Source organism: Papilio xuthus, unplaced genomic scaffold (genome assembly GCF_000836235.2).
Source record: "Papilio xuthus unplaced genomic scaffold, Pxut_1.1 DF824992.1, whole genome shotgun sequence".
NCBI classification, from domain to species: domain Eukaryota; kingdom Metazoa; phylum Arthropoda; class Insecta; order Lepidoptera; family Papilionidae; genus Papilio; species Papilio xuthus.
In genome coordinates this window covers 4338535-4353748 of record NW_013533657.1, presented here as the reverse complement: position 1 = coordinate 4353748, position 15214 = coordinate 4338535, and the positions used below count along the sequence as shown (strand labels likewise).

Here is a 15214-nt window from a genome sequence, read left to right as displayed (position 1 = left end):
AAGAAAAAGATGTGATAGAATGTTGATACGAGTTCTTACGTTGACTTTTTGCTCTTGCGGCATCTCGAGAGTTGTCTTTATGGAAAGTTACTTTAATACCGATATATAGTTGTAAGCCAACTTTCCTGGTACCTTTCTACTGTTTCTATTACTCTAAAGGCTCGAGGGGAAATTTTATTTTGCATATCTTTATCACGCGTACAGGGAAATACAGGGAAAAAGTAAATTACCATAATACGGATGCATTATGTTTATAGGTCTTGTATTATTTATTTATTTAACGTATCTTGAAGCAAACGACATGAACTTTGATAAGGTCAGGGTGTTCCATAAGTAACAGAAGATAAAATTATAAATCTATATGCTGTGCATCTCTGTGACCAAAACGTGCAGTAATTAATATGAATAATTTATTTCCCGAGCTATAATACTTCTGTAATTATCTTCTTTTTTTTTCAGGTTAAAGTCACACAAAAGCAGCCTAATAGCAACGATGAGAAGTTCATCAGAACTCTTACGAAGGGTGATTTCTTTGGAGAGAAAGCATTACAAGGGTAAGGAGAATGTGAATTAATCTGTTAATATACTGTGTAACATAATCTTTATCTAATCGCTTTCTAATGTAACATCGGCTTCTAACTCTATTCATTGTTTTATTAATTTCAGGGATGACCTGAGAACGGCGAATATCATTTGCGACTCTCCTGAAGGCACAACGTGTCTGGTCATCGACCGAGAGACATTCAACCAGCTCATATCCACCCTCGATGAGATCCGCACGAAATATAAGGACGAAGGTGACAGCAGACAAAGGTACGAATGAAATGTGTTTTATTTTAATTATCATTTGCACGAGCGCTTTTTTACGCGCGACTCTCGAGCGACGAACGTTTTAAATTCACCCTTATAGCATTCGCGCAACGTTCAAAATGCAACAACACGTTATAAAATGCGGTCCACTTTAAAAAGATACATAGAAATGCATTTGTTTTACTTAAACGTTTTTTTAACGCGCGATAAAAAAGCGCCTGTACGAATGGGTGCTTATCCCTTTATGTGGGATCGGCTCATAGATTTTTGTCCTCCAAAACCATCATCATTTGACATTTTAGTTGAGATATAAATTAACAAGGAAATTGAATTATAAAACAATACGAGAATCATTTTTTGCGTGGAATATTTTCTTCTGACTTTGAGCGTTGATAAATTAAATTGTGATGTGTTACAATTACATAACGTAGCAATTAAAATTAGTGATAATATTACTAAAAATATGTTTATTCTTACTTAATTTAGCTGTTTACATCATTTATCAGTTAGTACACTAAAATTCACTTAATTTTCGATTTATTTACGAAGGACAACGTAAAATTATTCATACTATAGAAACTGTTGCTAAGCTGTTATGCACTAAAAAAATAGTTATAAAAATGGAAAGTGCCTATCGCTAGACTATTATTAATGTCTAATATTTGAAAGTTTGACTGTATCTGCACTTTTATGTACACCAAACCTACAGCAATTTGTACATCTCTATCCGTGGGTTTTTGACATTAAAATCTCTGTATAAATCATATCGCCATCCCTGTCATTATTTTTGATAAAACAGAGATAACAATATGTTTTAAACGGGGCTTTCGGCGTTAGAAACTTTTTGGTAATCGCAAACAATTGTTCCTTGTCCCAGAATCGGTGTTCCGTATAAAAACGTCATCAAGTATTATTGGCCCGTGTCAAGTTCATACCGTAACTAAATTGTTTTCGACACGCACAAAAATAGGCTCTTAGAAAACGAAAAACATCATTGTATTACTATCTTTGTTACGAAACACTAATTTTATATTTAGTCATAGTTTTAAAATCTCTTTGTACAATTTTAATTAGTTCTTCTATTTATTGCATACAATTCGGATTTGTTATGATACGGTAAGTTGACAATATTAGCATTTCTATAGTAGATTTTTTTATTATTATACACTTTCTCTTTTAATAAGCATTTAAATTACGAAATAATACAGAAGAAGTATTATTCGAAGTGTGGTAATTAACTTTCATCTTTTAGCATAGAAAATTTCATTTTTAAACAAGCACGAAGTAATTTTTCCCGCGTTTTTGTCGCCACCGATGTGAAGTTCGTGTACAATGGAATGCGACATGGTGATTGGCTGGCGTTTTAAGTTTTTTGCAAAGTAATTTTTAAAGTTATTTCACAAGAGATAGATAATTTTGATACTAAAATGTTTTATATTAACTCTTAATAATAACCGTGGACTTCCTATCTGTCTTTTACAAAAAAATCAATGGCTCCTAGGTAGTCTATGGTAAGCCACCCAATTTTTACCCCTACCCTCGTCTTACATTTTTCAAATTATCTTGATAAATACATATAAAATAACATTAGAAAGAAAAAAAACTAGATTTTGGTACTCTATTTTATGTTCATGTTTTATGCGTCGTATATTGTATGTATGTTAAAAGTTTTGTCTTGCATTTGCGTTTCATCATACGATAGTTTACATAGTACGTTAGTTTTTTTTATCATAGTCGTAAAATTGGCATATATATTTACGAACAATAAAAAATGTATTAACAAAATATTCGTGTAATTACAGGCTTAACGAAGAATTCGCCAACTTACGTCTCTCAGATTTACGTATCATTGCCACCCTTGGTATCGGCGGTTTCGGAAGAGTCGAGCTGGTGCAAATACAAGGCGACTCGAGTCGTTCGTTTGCCTTGAAACAGATGAAGAAAGCACAGATCGTTGAAACGAGACAGCAACAACACATAATGTCGGAGAAAGAGATAATGTCAGAAATGAACTGCGAATTTATAGTAAAACTATACAAGACATTTAAAGATCGGAAATATTTATACATGTTGATGGAAACCTGCCTCGGTGGTGAACTTTGGACTATACTGAGAGATAGAGGTTAGTTTATTTCGATATTGTTTGCTCAATTTTAAAAACTTAACATTATTTAGTAACTGAGTTACTGTATTACTCCAAAAATACAATTCGACATTGTTAAGTTGAACACGTGTTCTTGATTCCGATAATCGTGATTTCTGGTAATGTTTAAATTCTATGAGAGAGCGATAAAAGTGTTGGCTTTAATTTTATTGACACATTGTCTTAGTTTTTTATGGTTAGGCCCTTATGCCCCTTATGAATGATTCCTCATTAATGTTCTCCACTTAATTTCTCGGAGTTGACCCCACAAAGACGTTTTAATGTGATTAAAAAAGCAAGATTTTTTTAAATCTATTTAACGTCCTTAAGTATAAAACATGTACCATAAAGATGATGTCAAGATCGTACTTAAAAAGGAAATTCAACTAAGTGATCAAAGGACATGTACGCTACGATGTAGTCATTGCCGCACATCAGCTCGCCCACTCAACGTATACGAAAAAATATCTCTCTAAATCAGACCAATAAAATTTTATGGAATATATGTATAGTTACAAACTTTAAGGCTTCTGATATCGACAATTATAGTGAGAGATATCAAGAAATAAACCGTATTCAAATATATAATGCACAACAAAACTCTCAAGTCCCAAAATTAATGTAAATTTATACGAGTATCTATTATATTTTTCCAGGACAATTCGACGATGCCACAACGAGGTTCTACACAGCGTGTGTGGTTGAAGCTTTCCATTATCTACATTCGAGAAATATTATATATCGGTAATTAAGATAAATAAAATAATTATATAATGTTAGGAGTTGCTAAACCTTTTTATTGCCATTTGTATAGACTATTATATAGATAGTAATCATTGTAAATCCAACCAATTTGCCAATTATTTCTCAAACACATTCTGTCTTGAGCTGTAATATTTTATTCAAATTTTTACAGAGATCTTAAACCAGAAAATCTGTTACTGGACTCCAAGGGATACGTGAAACTGGTAGACTTTGGGTTCTCAAAGAAGCTGCAGGCCAGCCGTAAGACGTGGACGTTCTGCGGCACACCGGAATACGTTGCCCCTGAGGTTATCATGAACAGAGGTCATGATATCAGCGCGGATTACTGGTCATTGGGTAAGCAAATTACATTCTAAATTACTACGTAATAGGGTAAATATTTGTGTAAAAGCAATTAGCGGAAAAATTAAGTCACTGTCTTATGTAATTTACCGTGTGTTTCTAAGACCAAAACCGCCGTTAAAACAACTGCGTTTTGTCTAAGATAATGACAGAAATAAATAATGTTTTAGATTTTGAACTTATAAACTCATGGTTAACGATCAAAATTATTTGCATTCAGGCCTTGCCTAATTATAAGGATCATAGGTAAATATTTTAAGAGTTGTTTTTGTACGCTTAATAAGTATATTTTAAAATCTATTTTTTTTTTTTCGTTTTATAAAATGAATAAGGCATGTTTTGTGAAAACAATCGTTATATAAAAAGGAAACATAAAGAGAAAGAATGGTCGATGACTAATTATCAACATGTATTATGTTATATATAAATATAATTTTTGATTGTTTATTCTTATTTAATTTAATGTTTCACACAAATAATAAAAGAATGCCATGTAGTTGAAGTATCCGGCTCCTTGAATACAGTTCTACTCGGTAAGAAGTCGAGGCGACACCGACAAATATATACTAATCTATTACTCCAGGTGTCCTTATGTTCGAACTGCTGACGGGTTCGCCGCCATTCACTGGCGCTGACCCCATGAAGACATACAACAAGATCCTGAAAGGTATCGACGCGGTGGAGTTCCCGCGCTGCATCACGCGCAACGCCGCCAACCTCATCAAGAAACTGTGCAGAGACAACCCAGCGGAGCGGCTCGGATACCAGCGGGGCGGCATCACAGAGATACAGAAGCACAAGTGAGTTAATCAAGTTACAGCGCCATCTATGGAAGGCACAAGAAAATCACAGCTCCATCCATCGAAGGCACAAAACTGTGACAGCGCCATCTATCGGTGGTGTTGTAAATTTTCTGGATATATTGTATATCTAGCCTATACATGCTATGAAACTCACTGCACCTAGACATGCGACGGACGCACAGAAAGGGTGTACCTTCCTGTGCGTCCCATCTCTCACCAAATCCATTTCACTTCCCCATTCTTTTCTTATAAGAAAAATGTAGGAAGGAAAAATGCGTATAATTGGGTCTCCCGGAACTATATAAGTTTTTTATAATATCTTATGTAATTTAATTAGTAGCCTATCTGTTCTTCCAGACTCAGTTCTACATTTATTCCAAATCTCAGCAAGATCCATGCAGCTATTCTTGAGATTCATTCCAACAAACATCCATCCATCTTTACATCAAAACTTTCCCAATTATATTATTAGCAAGATTAAAACGTCCTTTTCTTTTTATTTTTAGATGGTTCGACGGCTTTAACTGGGAGGGTCTGGCGATGCGTACGCTGGAACCGCCCATCACGCCAGTGGTGAAGTCAGCACTGGACACGCACAACTTCGACCAGTACCCGCCCGATGCCGACGAACCACCGCCGGACGACCTTTCCGGTTGGGACGCCACATTCTAATTTTCGACTTCAAATCGATTTTATATATAAAAAAAATCGATGTTTTACACTCGAGTAATAATCGATTTAAGGATGTAAACTAACAAGTTGCGTTCGTCCTAGTGTTGATACTAAAAATCCATGTTGCGTTCCGCTATACAAATAATAGGAAGTTTGCCTTTATTTGCCCATATTCATTTAAAAAGGCAACAGAAAACATTATTTTTTTCATTTTGTATTTAAGATATAAAAATTTACTTTACCTTTATTGATTTTTATCTTTTAGTCTGCATCTACACAAAAGAAGGGTTACCGTTCAGATAAAATTAATCGCGACACATATTTTAATATCTTTGTTAACTCGGAACGCAACTCGATAACTCCACTGAAAAAATCGATACATTCTTTTAAAATTAAACTTTAAGTTTTATGACATAAGGTCGTTTTTCCTTTTACTAAATATGATGATATCAATTTAATAAGAATTGTCAATCGAGTTATTTTATTATTTACTTAATTAATCGATCTTTAGATCATCGAATAAATCAATTAGTAAGGTCCATTTTAAAGTCACTTTTCTCTAAAGAACGTATTTTTTTTTAAATTACAAAACGAATTTGAAACTATCTTCATCGAATTAAATTGTTAATACGATTCTCTTGTTACTATTAAAACGCCTTATTTAATAAGTATAGTTATTTTCTCATTAAGTTAAATTGTTTTAATAAAATTCGTGCACAAAAACATGATACTTCTGTATGACGTCATAGTTCCGTAACTTACAGTACAGGTAAGAGGTTAGTGAGCATCGCAACTTCATGTTTTTGTGCACAAGTTGTAGTATAACTAATGTTTAAATAAGATACAGCGCTTGCCAATGGTAACCGTTATTATTATAGATTTACCGTAGGTTTCTGAAACCACAAAAAAACTATTCTTTAAAAATGTTGTTATCTCTGTTTTATCAATGACACAGATGACAATATTTTATACAGAGATTTTGGGCTCGGAAACCAACTATTAAAATGTGTAATTTATTTCATACGAACTTTTACATTTATCAAAGAACCATAGAACAAAAAACCGGTCATACAATAAACTTGAAAATAGTAAAATATATGTTATAATTATCCAATAAAACATACAAGATTCATATAATCATATATGTACATAAAATATAAATATATGTACGGGAATTGCGCAATAATATTAAATATCATTACAAAATATTTACAACAGGGTGACCGGTGTACCAAAACTACGTTACCAGATTATATTGACATACTATTGAAGTATATTTATTTTGTACATAATTTTTATATGTTTAGATAATTTCTAAACTATATAATAGCCAATGTTTTACTTAACACTAATGAAATTAAAGATCTTTTAATAATGAAAATGTTTTCATATATGTAAAAAATCATAGGAAAATGTAAACAATAATTACAGTGTTCCTAAAATCATTATCAAAAATTCACTTTTATATTTATTCAACACAAAATTTATAATTATATTAATTTTTGCATTGTGATACAATTTATTTTAAATATTTTAGTGCTGATTTAAAATCCTTTCGGTGCTCAAATATAACAAAATAAACGTAACAGATATATTGTAAAAATTATTAAATAACTTTGTTGCCTTATATATATGAGTTTAGTTTGTCATGTACTAAACTATAGACCGACAAACTTATCTGACCCGGTGGATATAAGTAACAACCAAAATGTTAAGGATAGTGCTCAGTCTTGTCTTGCCTAGTGTCTAGCGCCTAGTCTTGTGACATTTTTATGACTGACTGTGGATTTCTTAGACCGAAATCTTCCCATAAAATATATTTTTGTTTTGTCAAGATAATGACTGAAATGACGATATGTTTTATACAGAGATTTCGGTCTTGGAAACTAAAGTTAATAAGGTTATACATGTTTTCTAACAACAAACCGTTATATACCTTTTTCACCGGGTCAGAAAAGTTTGTCGCACTGTAAGATCCTTGAGTAGCTAACTTGAAACATGACATTATGTTAAGACTAAAACCTAAATCCATTCGAAGTCAATTTATATTAAGTCTTCCATTTATTAATTTTACGCACATTTTCATTGTAAATATTCTTTTTTAAGTATACAATTTAATTGTATAAAACAAAATTTTAATAAATATTAATTTTTGCTTAGATGAATTATTGTTTATGTTTTATCATAAAATGTAACAAGAACATGTATTTTTGTAATCATAGTTTTAATACAAAATTATTGCGCGTAAAAAAACCTTTATTGTTTTTTGTGGAATGTAAAAATATACATTATTTCACTTTTAATTGTCATTTTGTTAACCCTAACCTAACAAAGAACGAAATTCTTTTTTTAAAACAAAAGAAGTTGCTATTTCCAAAAGAAAAAACACAGAAAAAATATGGCAGTCGACATTCGCAGTTACCTATAAATTGCTTTATCATCATCAGCTCACTATACGTCCCCACCGAAGGGCTCGGAGCATACCCTTTTTTTTAAGAGGGGGAATGCGTTACGCATATCGGGTGCCTCGGGGAAAGCCACTCCGGTTATGTGGGACTCTCTCCACATCCCTAAAGGGACAAGGAGCCTACCCACTAAACCCCCTCTGGTTCCCTCGACTCACTGTTTACCGGGGTGTGGGCACATGTGAATACTCTTCGCACACACCGGTCGGTGACTGGTTTTGAGCCTCCACACTAGTGTAGACTCTTTGCACGCGGAAAACCGTGCGCGCCCTCTCTATCGGAGCATACCCTAGGTTAAGGGTGATAAGGCCATAGTCAACCACGCTGGCCCAGTGCGGGTTGGTTGACTTCCCACATATCTTTAAATTTCTTCTCAGATATGTGCAGGTTGAATTACGATGTTTTCCTTCACCGTAAGAACGTCGGATAAATGTACATATGTAAATCGGAAATCGAAAAACACATTGGTACATGGCGGGATTCGAACCCAGGACCTGCAGATTGCAAGTCAAGTGCTTGACCTCTGAGCCACCGACACTTACACACTGATTGTATCATTGTAATTTGGTAGGTGAATTCAATGGATGTAGTGAAATCCCAATAGTACAGGGGGGGCTCGACCCCAGCCGCGGAACTAAATTATTCTATTAGCAACAGGAATGGAGCGATCAACGCGCGAACACGCGCCGCTTCCTACCTACACGCTCCGTTGAGCACGTCACGTTTACGCGAATTACTGTACCTAATTACACAACATATAGTCCGACGAAGTTATCTGAACCTGTAGGTATAAATGAAACTGAGTAATAATACCATTTTAACGCCCTTATCAATGACAAAAAGTCCCACAAGATCGTTGTAGAAATGATAAAGTCGTACTTACATCACTAGAAAACTTCACACTTTTTGTTAAAATTAGATTAACCCTTAATTCGATGGTGTCCAGTGTGACGAACAACTAATTAAAAAAATCTACAGAATTCGTTTAGAGAAAATTACGTAAGTATGACTTTACAAAAAAAAAAACAGTTTTTTTTGCTACAAAAAATTTCGTGGAATTAAGAGTTAAATTGATTACGGTTTATTTTCACGGCTAAAAACCTTTAAGGGTAGTAGTTTTTAGAAATTATTTTGTAACCTTGAGAAATAATAAATTTTAATATTTCGAAATATGAACAGACGACAGGTAACAATTTTGAAACGGTTTAAAAGGTTTTTGAGTTAATTCAAAGTAAGTATCAAAGCAAAATCCTCTTGAGACTAAGGTTAACATTGTAAGAAACATAATCATACGTAATGTTAACAAAACCATAATACGCCGTAGTGAAATATTATAATGTCTCAATAGGCAAGCTCGTGCGGTTACCGTAACCTTTTTGTTGTTATTACGGTGAGCGGTTATAACCACATGTTTTGTTCCACATTGGAACATAGCTTTGTCGAAGTAAAGTGTGTTTCATACCTTCACATATAGACCTTCGCAAAATTTCATCGAGATCCATGCAGCCGTTCTAGAGATACCTTCTAATAAATAACTATCCACTTTAACATATGCATTTAAAATATTAGTATGATAAGACATAATTTTCTAGAATCCGTTAAAATTTGCAATACAATATTGCAGCTCACTCGACCTCAAATAAATAGAGCGACTTATGCAAGTTTGCAGGAAATTAAATTTGAACAAACAGTTCAGGAAAATACGACGTCTAGTCAATGTTAGCTTTGAAATTAAGGTAGAATTATATAGTCGTTTAGTTTTCAGTTTATATATTGGATACAAGTAAAGATATACATTTTCATAGAAATTATTAATTTACAGTATTTTTTGACTTTGCAGGAAATAAAGTGTAAGTAACGGTAAAACATAAGTATAAAAATGTTAAATGTAACTTATTAAATCGCTTTATAATGAGCAAAAACAACTCTGATGGTTAAGTATACTTTTACCGTGATTGTTTCTTTTAATTGGTCATTTGCAATATAAGTCTGACTTTTAAGGTCAAAGCCTAAGTAAATATTTCGCTGTCTCGGCACCAAAAAGTTGGTGAAATCTGGCGTAATTTAAAAGAAAATAATGTAGATCTTAGTTATCCTGTTAATTTCCTTAAATGGATTACAAGTGATATATTTCCAATATGCTCTGACACTGCGCCAGGAATCAGCTTTATTACGTTGGTTTGCGGACAAAATGGGAAGGACAAGTTTGCGATAGCCGGCCCCGGATTCAACGGATTTCCGCATTCGTGCGGTGTACATTGGATTTATATTGAATGTGAAATATATTTGCTGTCAGTTTTATTTATTTTTACTTTTTCTTTGTGCTAATAATTTGTTTCTTATTAGCCATCGATGACCTTTTATAGGCACTTTAGTTGGCTTGAACATTTAATGTGTCAATTATGGTTAACTTAGGGTAAGGTGTACTGTGTGAGTTACAAAATATGTCGAAAGATCTTTAAACCATATGTTTTCTCTAAATTCAATTCAATAATAAGCCTAGCTTCCTTAGAAGCTAATTTATGTTGTCGCGAAATTCCTTTAATTATATTAGGAACGAATGATATGTGTTCTTATTAAATTGGATTGTGTTGTCTAGTTTTGTGTCTATTGTCTATGGCGTACTAAGATTTGCCTGATTTTATATATTAATAAAATAACATAATATGATTTCGTTTATACAAGATAAACCTATCATTAAAAATGATATATTTTGTGGCATTAAATTTATTGGGTTGTAAATAACGAAGATATACGAAAGCACAACCGACAATGTTTTAACACAGAAATGGAAATATTTGTAAAATATTGAGGTCATCGTTCATTGTTAATTGTCATAATTAAATGTTTTAATAAAAACACAACATTCTTAGTATGTTATTAAAACTAAATCACTGCAATTGAATTCAAAGGCAATAGGAAGAATTTCTAAAGAAAATGTAAAATTGTCACCGTTCGATTGCGAATTTCGTCAGTTCAAAAAATGACATTTTACATATTATGTTAAAAGTTTAGTTTTGCTATAAGGAAGCTAAATTATCACGATAAGATATATTTTAAAATTCTTAGACAAGCAAAGTTAATCTAACAAAAGCTAATCTTTTATATTTGTCCCCGTCATTCTGTTTAAAAACAAACAGATATAATAATATTATGTTTCTGTATAAGTTTATCGACATTGGAAACTCAGGGTTATGTCAAAAAGTTAGAATCTTTGAAAATTAAAAATGAATTTTAAAGTACATAAAAACCCTAAGCTATAGAACAATTTATTAGAATACGTAGTGAGGTTAATGTGTTCGAGACTGGAATAGTCAGTTAATTTCGTGTCAGTAACGTAAGGCCTAGTCTCCCAGAGGAGCAACTTGTCTCGATTTGGGACGGAAGATTTACGCCTCAATGCCCGCTTGACCTACTGTTTGAGACTTAATTTATTTATGTGAACACTAGACTTGAAGCTAACATTATTATATGGAAAGTTCTACTTGATATTATAAACGCATATAATATTATTTATATAAGTACAAATCTTACTAATATGATAAATTCGAATCTTTAGATGGATGGATGAACAGATGTTTATTTGAAGGTATCTCCAGAACGGCTAGACAGATCTCGTTGACATTTGGCACGCATATACAACATAGTGTGAAAGAACACATAGGCTACTATTTTTTTTTAATTCCGCGCGGACGGAGCCGCGGGCGACAGCTAGTAATTATTATATTATCAATCATGATCTTGAACAAAGAATGAATGCGCTGTGTCAATAATTTTAGGATGTAGAGTGTCCTTAAGTCGTTATCAATGACATCTGTTATAGTATCATTCAAACTTTAGTGCAGTTCGCAATTTTACGGACACAGACATATGAGGGAAACAAAATATGAAGTATCGGAGAATATATAATACAATATGGATTAAAAAAAAAACTTAATAAATAGGCTACGTGTTCTTTCACACTATGTTCTACATCTGTGACTTCGGCCAGATCCGTTAATCTGTTCCGGAGATAACTTCAAACAAATACCCATCCATATAAACATTCGCATTTATAATATTAGTAAGATAAAGGGATGGGAGAGTACAGTCCTGCGAGAGCTTTCTTGCACTAGTAGTCTACATAGAGAAACGCGACTCTGAGTAGCCATAAATTTTGAATCTTATAATACTGGGTATTCTTCATAAATATCGCTAACGGTGCGTTACGTGCTTGTCGACTTGTTTCAAATGATACATCGATAACTACCAAGATTATTCTAATTCTTTAAGGGCTTAGGCTTAAGTGATATTAGAGATTTGATTTAATAGGTAAAAAGAGATAGTACGTCGGAATCGGTTTTAAAAAGGCTAAAGATGCTAAAAAATATTCGCGATATTGAATTGCAACTTATTCCGTTCACCCAAAAATTACACTTTTGCTCATAACTTTAATATTGTTTAAAGTGTAACTTAGTTTTAGTTAAGTCAAATATTATTTTAATTTTTGAATTTTCTATCTTTATTCCTCTTTAATGTAGTCTTCTATAAATAAAATGGTAATTAATTTGTTCCATTTTTCCATACTTTAGGTTATATTTTCGCGAGCGGTTGCAAATGCACTCGACTGGAGGGTTCAGTACGATATTCCTTCACAAATATTTTTTGTTTGGTTTTCATTCCAATTTTTTTTTCGTTTTTTTTGTGTTGGAGTTCAATTCACGACTTTCTAGCAGCAGCTTTTATTATAGGTGCGTACTGAAAATTTAAAAAGTAGTTAACAAAACGAACACCAGGACTTTTATAAATTTGCTAGTATATTTGCCAATTTTAAGCTATCTGCTTTATATTACAGAAATTGAGTTTACATTGTCAATTAAAAAAAATACGTTAAAATTATTCTTAAAATATCAGTAACGGGTACTTAACTAATCGGCCAATTAAATGTAATTAATCTCCGAAACGAATTGTGTGCGAAACATACCAAGCTCTTTACCCACACGCGATGACAGAATATTTTCTCTTTCATTAATACCAAATATATGTTCGTACGTAATTACTCATCATCATCAGCGTAATGTACATCCCCATTGGTGGACTTAGCTTACCCTAAGCCAGGGGTGTCAAGGCCATAGTCAACAACGCCGGTCCAGGTCCAGTACGAGTCGGTAGTGGTCCAGTGATTACACCCCAAAAATACAGGATCAAAATGTAAACAAAGAAATCCCACTATCGCTAGTTGGAGATATAGTGGGATAGTGGGATTAGGGGAGATTGTGGGATAGTTTCTGTCAGAAATATAGTGTCTGTAATTTGAAATAATCATTTTTTATTGAATTTTTAAAAATCCCTTTCAAATGTTACCATGTCTAATTTAATATAGTACATAAAAGTCCAAAAACAATTTGAAATGCTGACTTGATAGTATTAGAGTAAATTTTGTAATCATCTCCCTGGCCTTACCCCACTCACGTGAGGTCGGCGCACAGGGTTTTGTTTTGTCTTAAGAATTACCGTTGGCCGCCAACTCTACTTAGTAGAGGAAAAAAAAACTTTTTAAAAATGTAATAAAGAATTAAATTTAGACAGAATAGAATATAAAATAATATTTTTATAACTAAATAAATTGATGATGATATTTCTAAATTTACATCTATACTAGCACAATATGAAACAAGTTAAAAATAGTCAAATAAATATTGAAAACACGCGAAAACAGCGTGACTTCATCTTTTCCTTTGCAGTGACATGAAAGTAAATGTAGTTCAATTTCGCATCGAAGCCTTATATAGCGATATCACGTTCCGATCAGCTGCTATTGCCACAGACAAGTTACTTACAGGCTCACTTCAACTTTTATTTGAATACTTGCTGTCGCCCGTGTCTTCGTCAGCGCGGGATTAAAAAAACTCAGTAGCTTATGTATTCTTCCAGACTATGCATCAATATCTATGCTAAATTTCAGCAAGATCCATACAGCCGTTCTGGACATACATTCAAACAAACATCCATCCATCTTAACTATGGCAATTGTAATATTAGTAAGAGATTAGTAAGAAGTAAGACATTGTCAATAGTCAATATTTTTAGGTTAAAAAAATATCTTTGATTTTTCAATCCGATCTGCATGTATACTAGACTTGGTACGTTTATCCCACGGTGTATTAGTTATATAATAAATAAAAAACTTAATGGATATTAAAAACGCTCACAAAAATCGTTGCTGATTTATGACATGTCGACTGCATAAAATCAATAGCACAATTATGATAAACATAAATATAATGACTTCTTTTAACAAATACCGTGCATACAAATACAACTCTATTGCTTACAAGTTAAAAACTAATATGGATTGTAATTTACGAGTTTGAGATCGCATCGTAACCCGCATCGCGACATACGAGGCGCTAATTAAAACCGATTCATCTCTGGTTTACGAGTGTGACGTTGGTTTACGATGGAGGTCACTAAACTTTAACGATATATGTGCTTAACATATAATGACAATTATATATAGAACGGGTCGAAAAGTCGTAGCGCAAAATGGATGGACAGATTCAGGTTAGGAAAGCTAAATTCATAAATGTACTTGCGATGGCACTAGCCTTTAAACATAGTTGTAGCTTAGTGTTTATAAAGATGTTTGATACTGAATAAAAAAAATATTTTTATTTTTTAAAATGTTTGAAATTCAATATATAGATACGTGATTGTTGTTTTTGTACAAGTTATATTACTAACGTTTTTGGATTATAATATAATCTTTTCCCAGCGATATTTTCAACCCTTCACGAATTTAGCGTTGCGTCGTTTATGAAGAGAGACGTATCTTGAAGGACGTTAAGAACGCTACAACCAGAAAATATGACTAAGTACTTTCCAGACGTCAACGAATCTGCTGCTCTTGCGAAATTGCAACGCGGTGGAGATCAATTTAACAGGAGCTTTCAAGTTGCATTCGTCCGAGAATCCGTCCCAAAAAATAGTTTAAAAATTAAAGCGTTAAATTTTATATATCAAGTAGGTGTAGTTAACTGATTTGCGCTTACAAGTTACACGCCTCCAGTATGGAATGACGAAAGTGTTTTCCTCGCTTGTGTTTCAACGTGAGCGATTTTCATTTTCCTTCGTTCGCCTTCAGTTCGGTACGGTGATGCGTGTGGAACGCACGTCTTTAGTGTGCGCGACTCCGCGCTCGGCGCGAACGTAAACAAAACGGATGCTAATGTTTT

At 33.1% G+C, this 15214-nt stretch overlaps 1 protein-coding gene across 4 annotated transcripts in view; it reads left to right on the top strand.

Annotated features, from left to right (window-relative positions):
* for (cGMP-dependent protein kinase for) overlaps positions 1-7800 on the top strand; it is a 121795-nt gene extending 113995 nt beyond the window's left edge. For all 4 annotated transcript variants that reach the window (XM_013324430.1, XM_013324431.1, XM_013324432.1 and 1 more), the window contains 7 exons: positions 460-554; positions 667-813; positions 2613-2932; positions 3610-3697; positions 3870-4054; positions 4644-4860; positions 5370-7800. In XM_013324430.1, coding sequence (XP_013179884.1) covers positions 460-554; positions 667-813; positions 2613-2932; positions 3610-3697; positions 3870-4054; positions 4644-4860; positions 5370-5535 — 1218 coding nt within the window. In that variant the 3' untranslated portion in view covers positions 5536-7800. The remainder of the gene's footprint in view (positions 1-459; positions 555-666; positions 814-2612; positions 2933-3609; positions 3698-3869; positions 4055-4643; positions 4861-5369) is intronic.
* The last annotated feature ends 7414 nt before the right edge of the window (positions 7801-15214 follow it).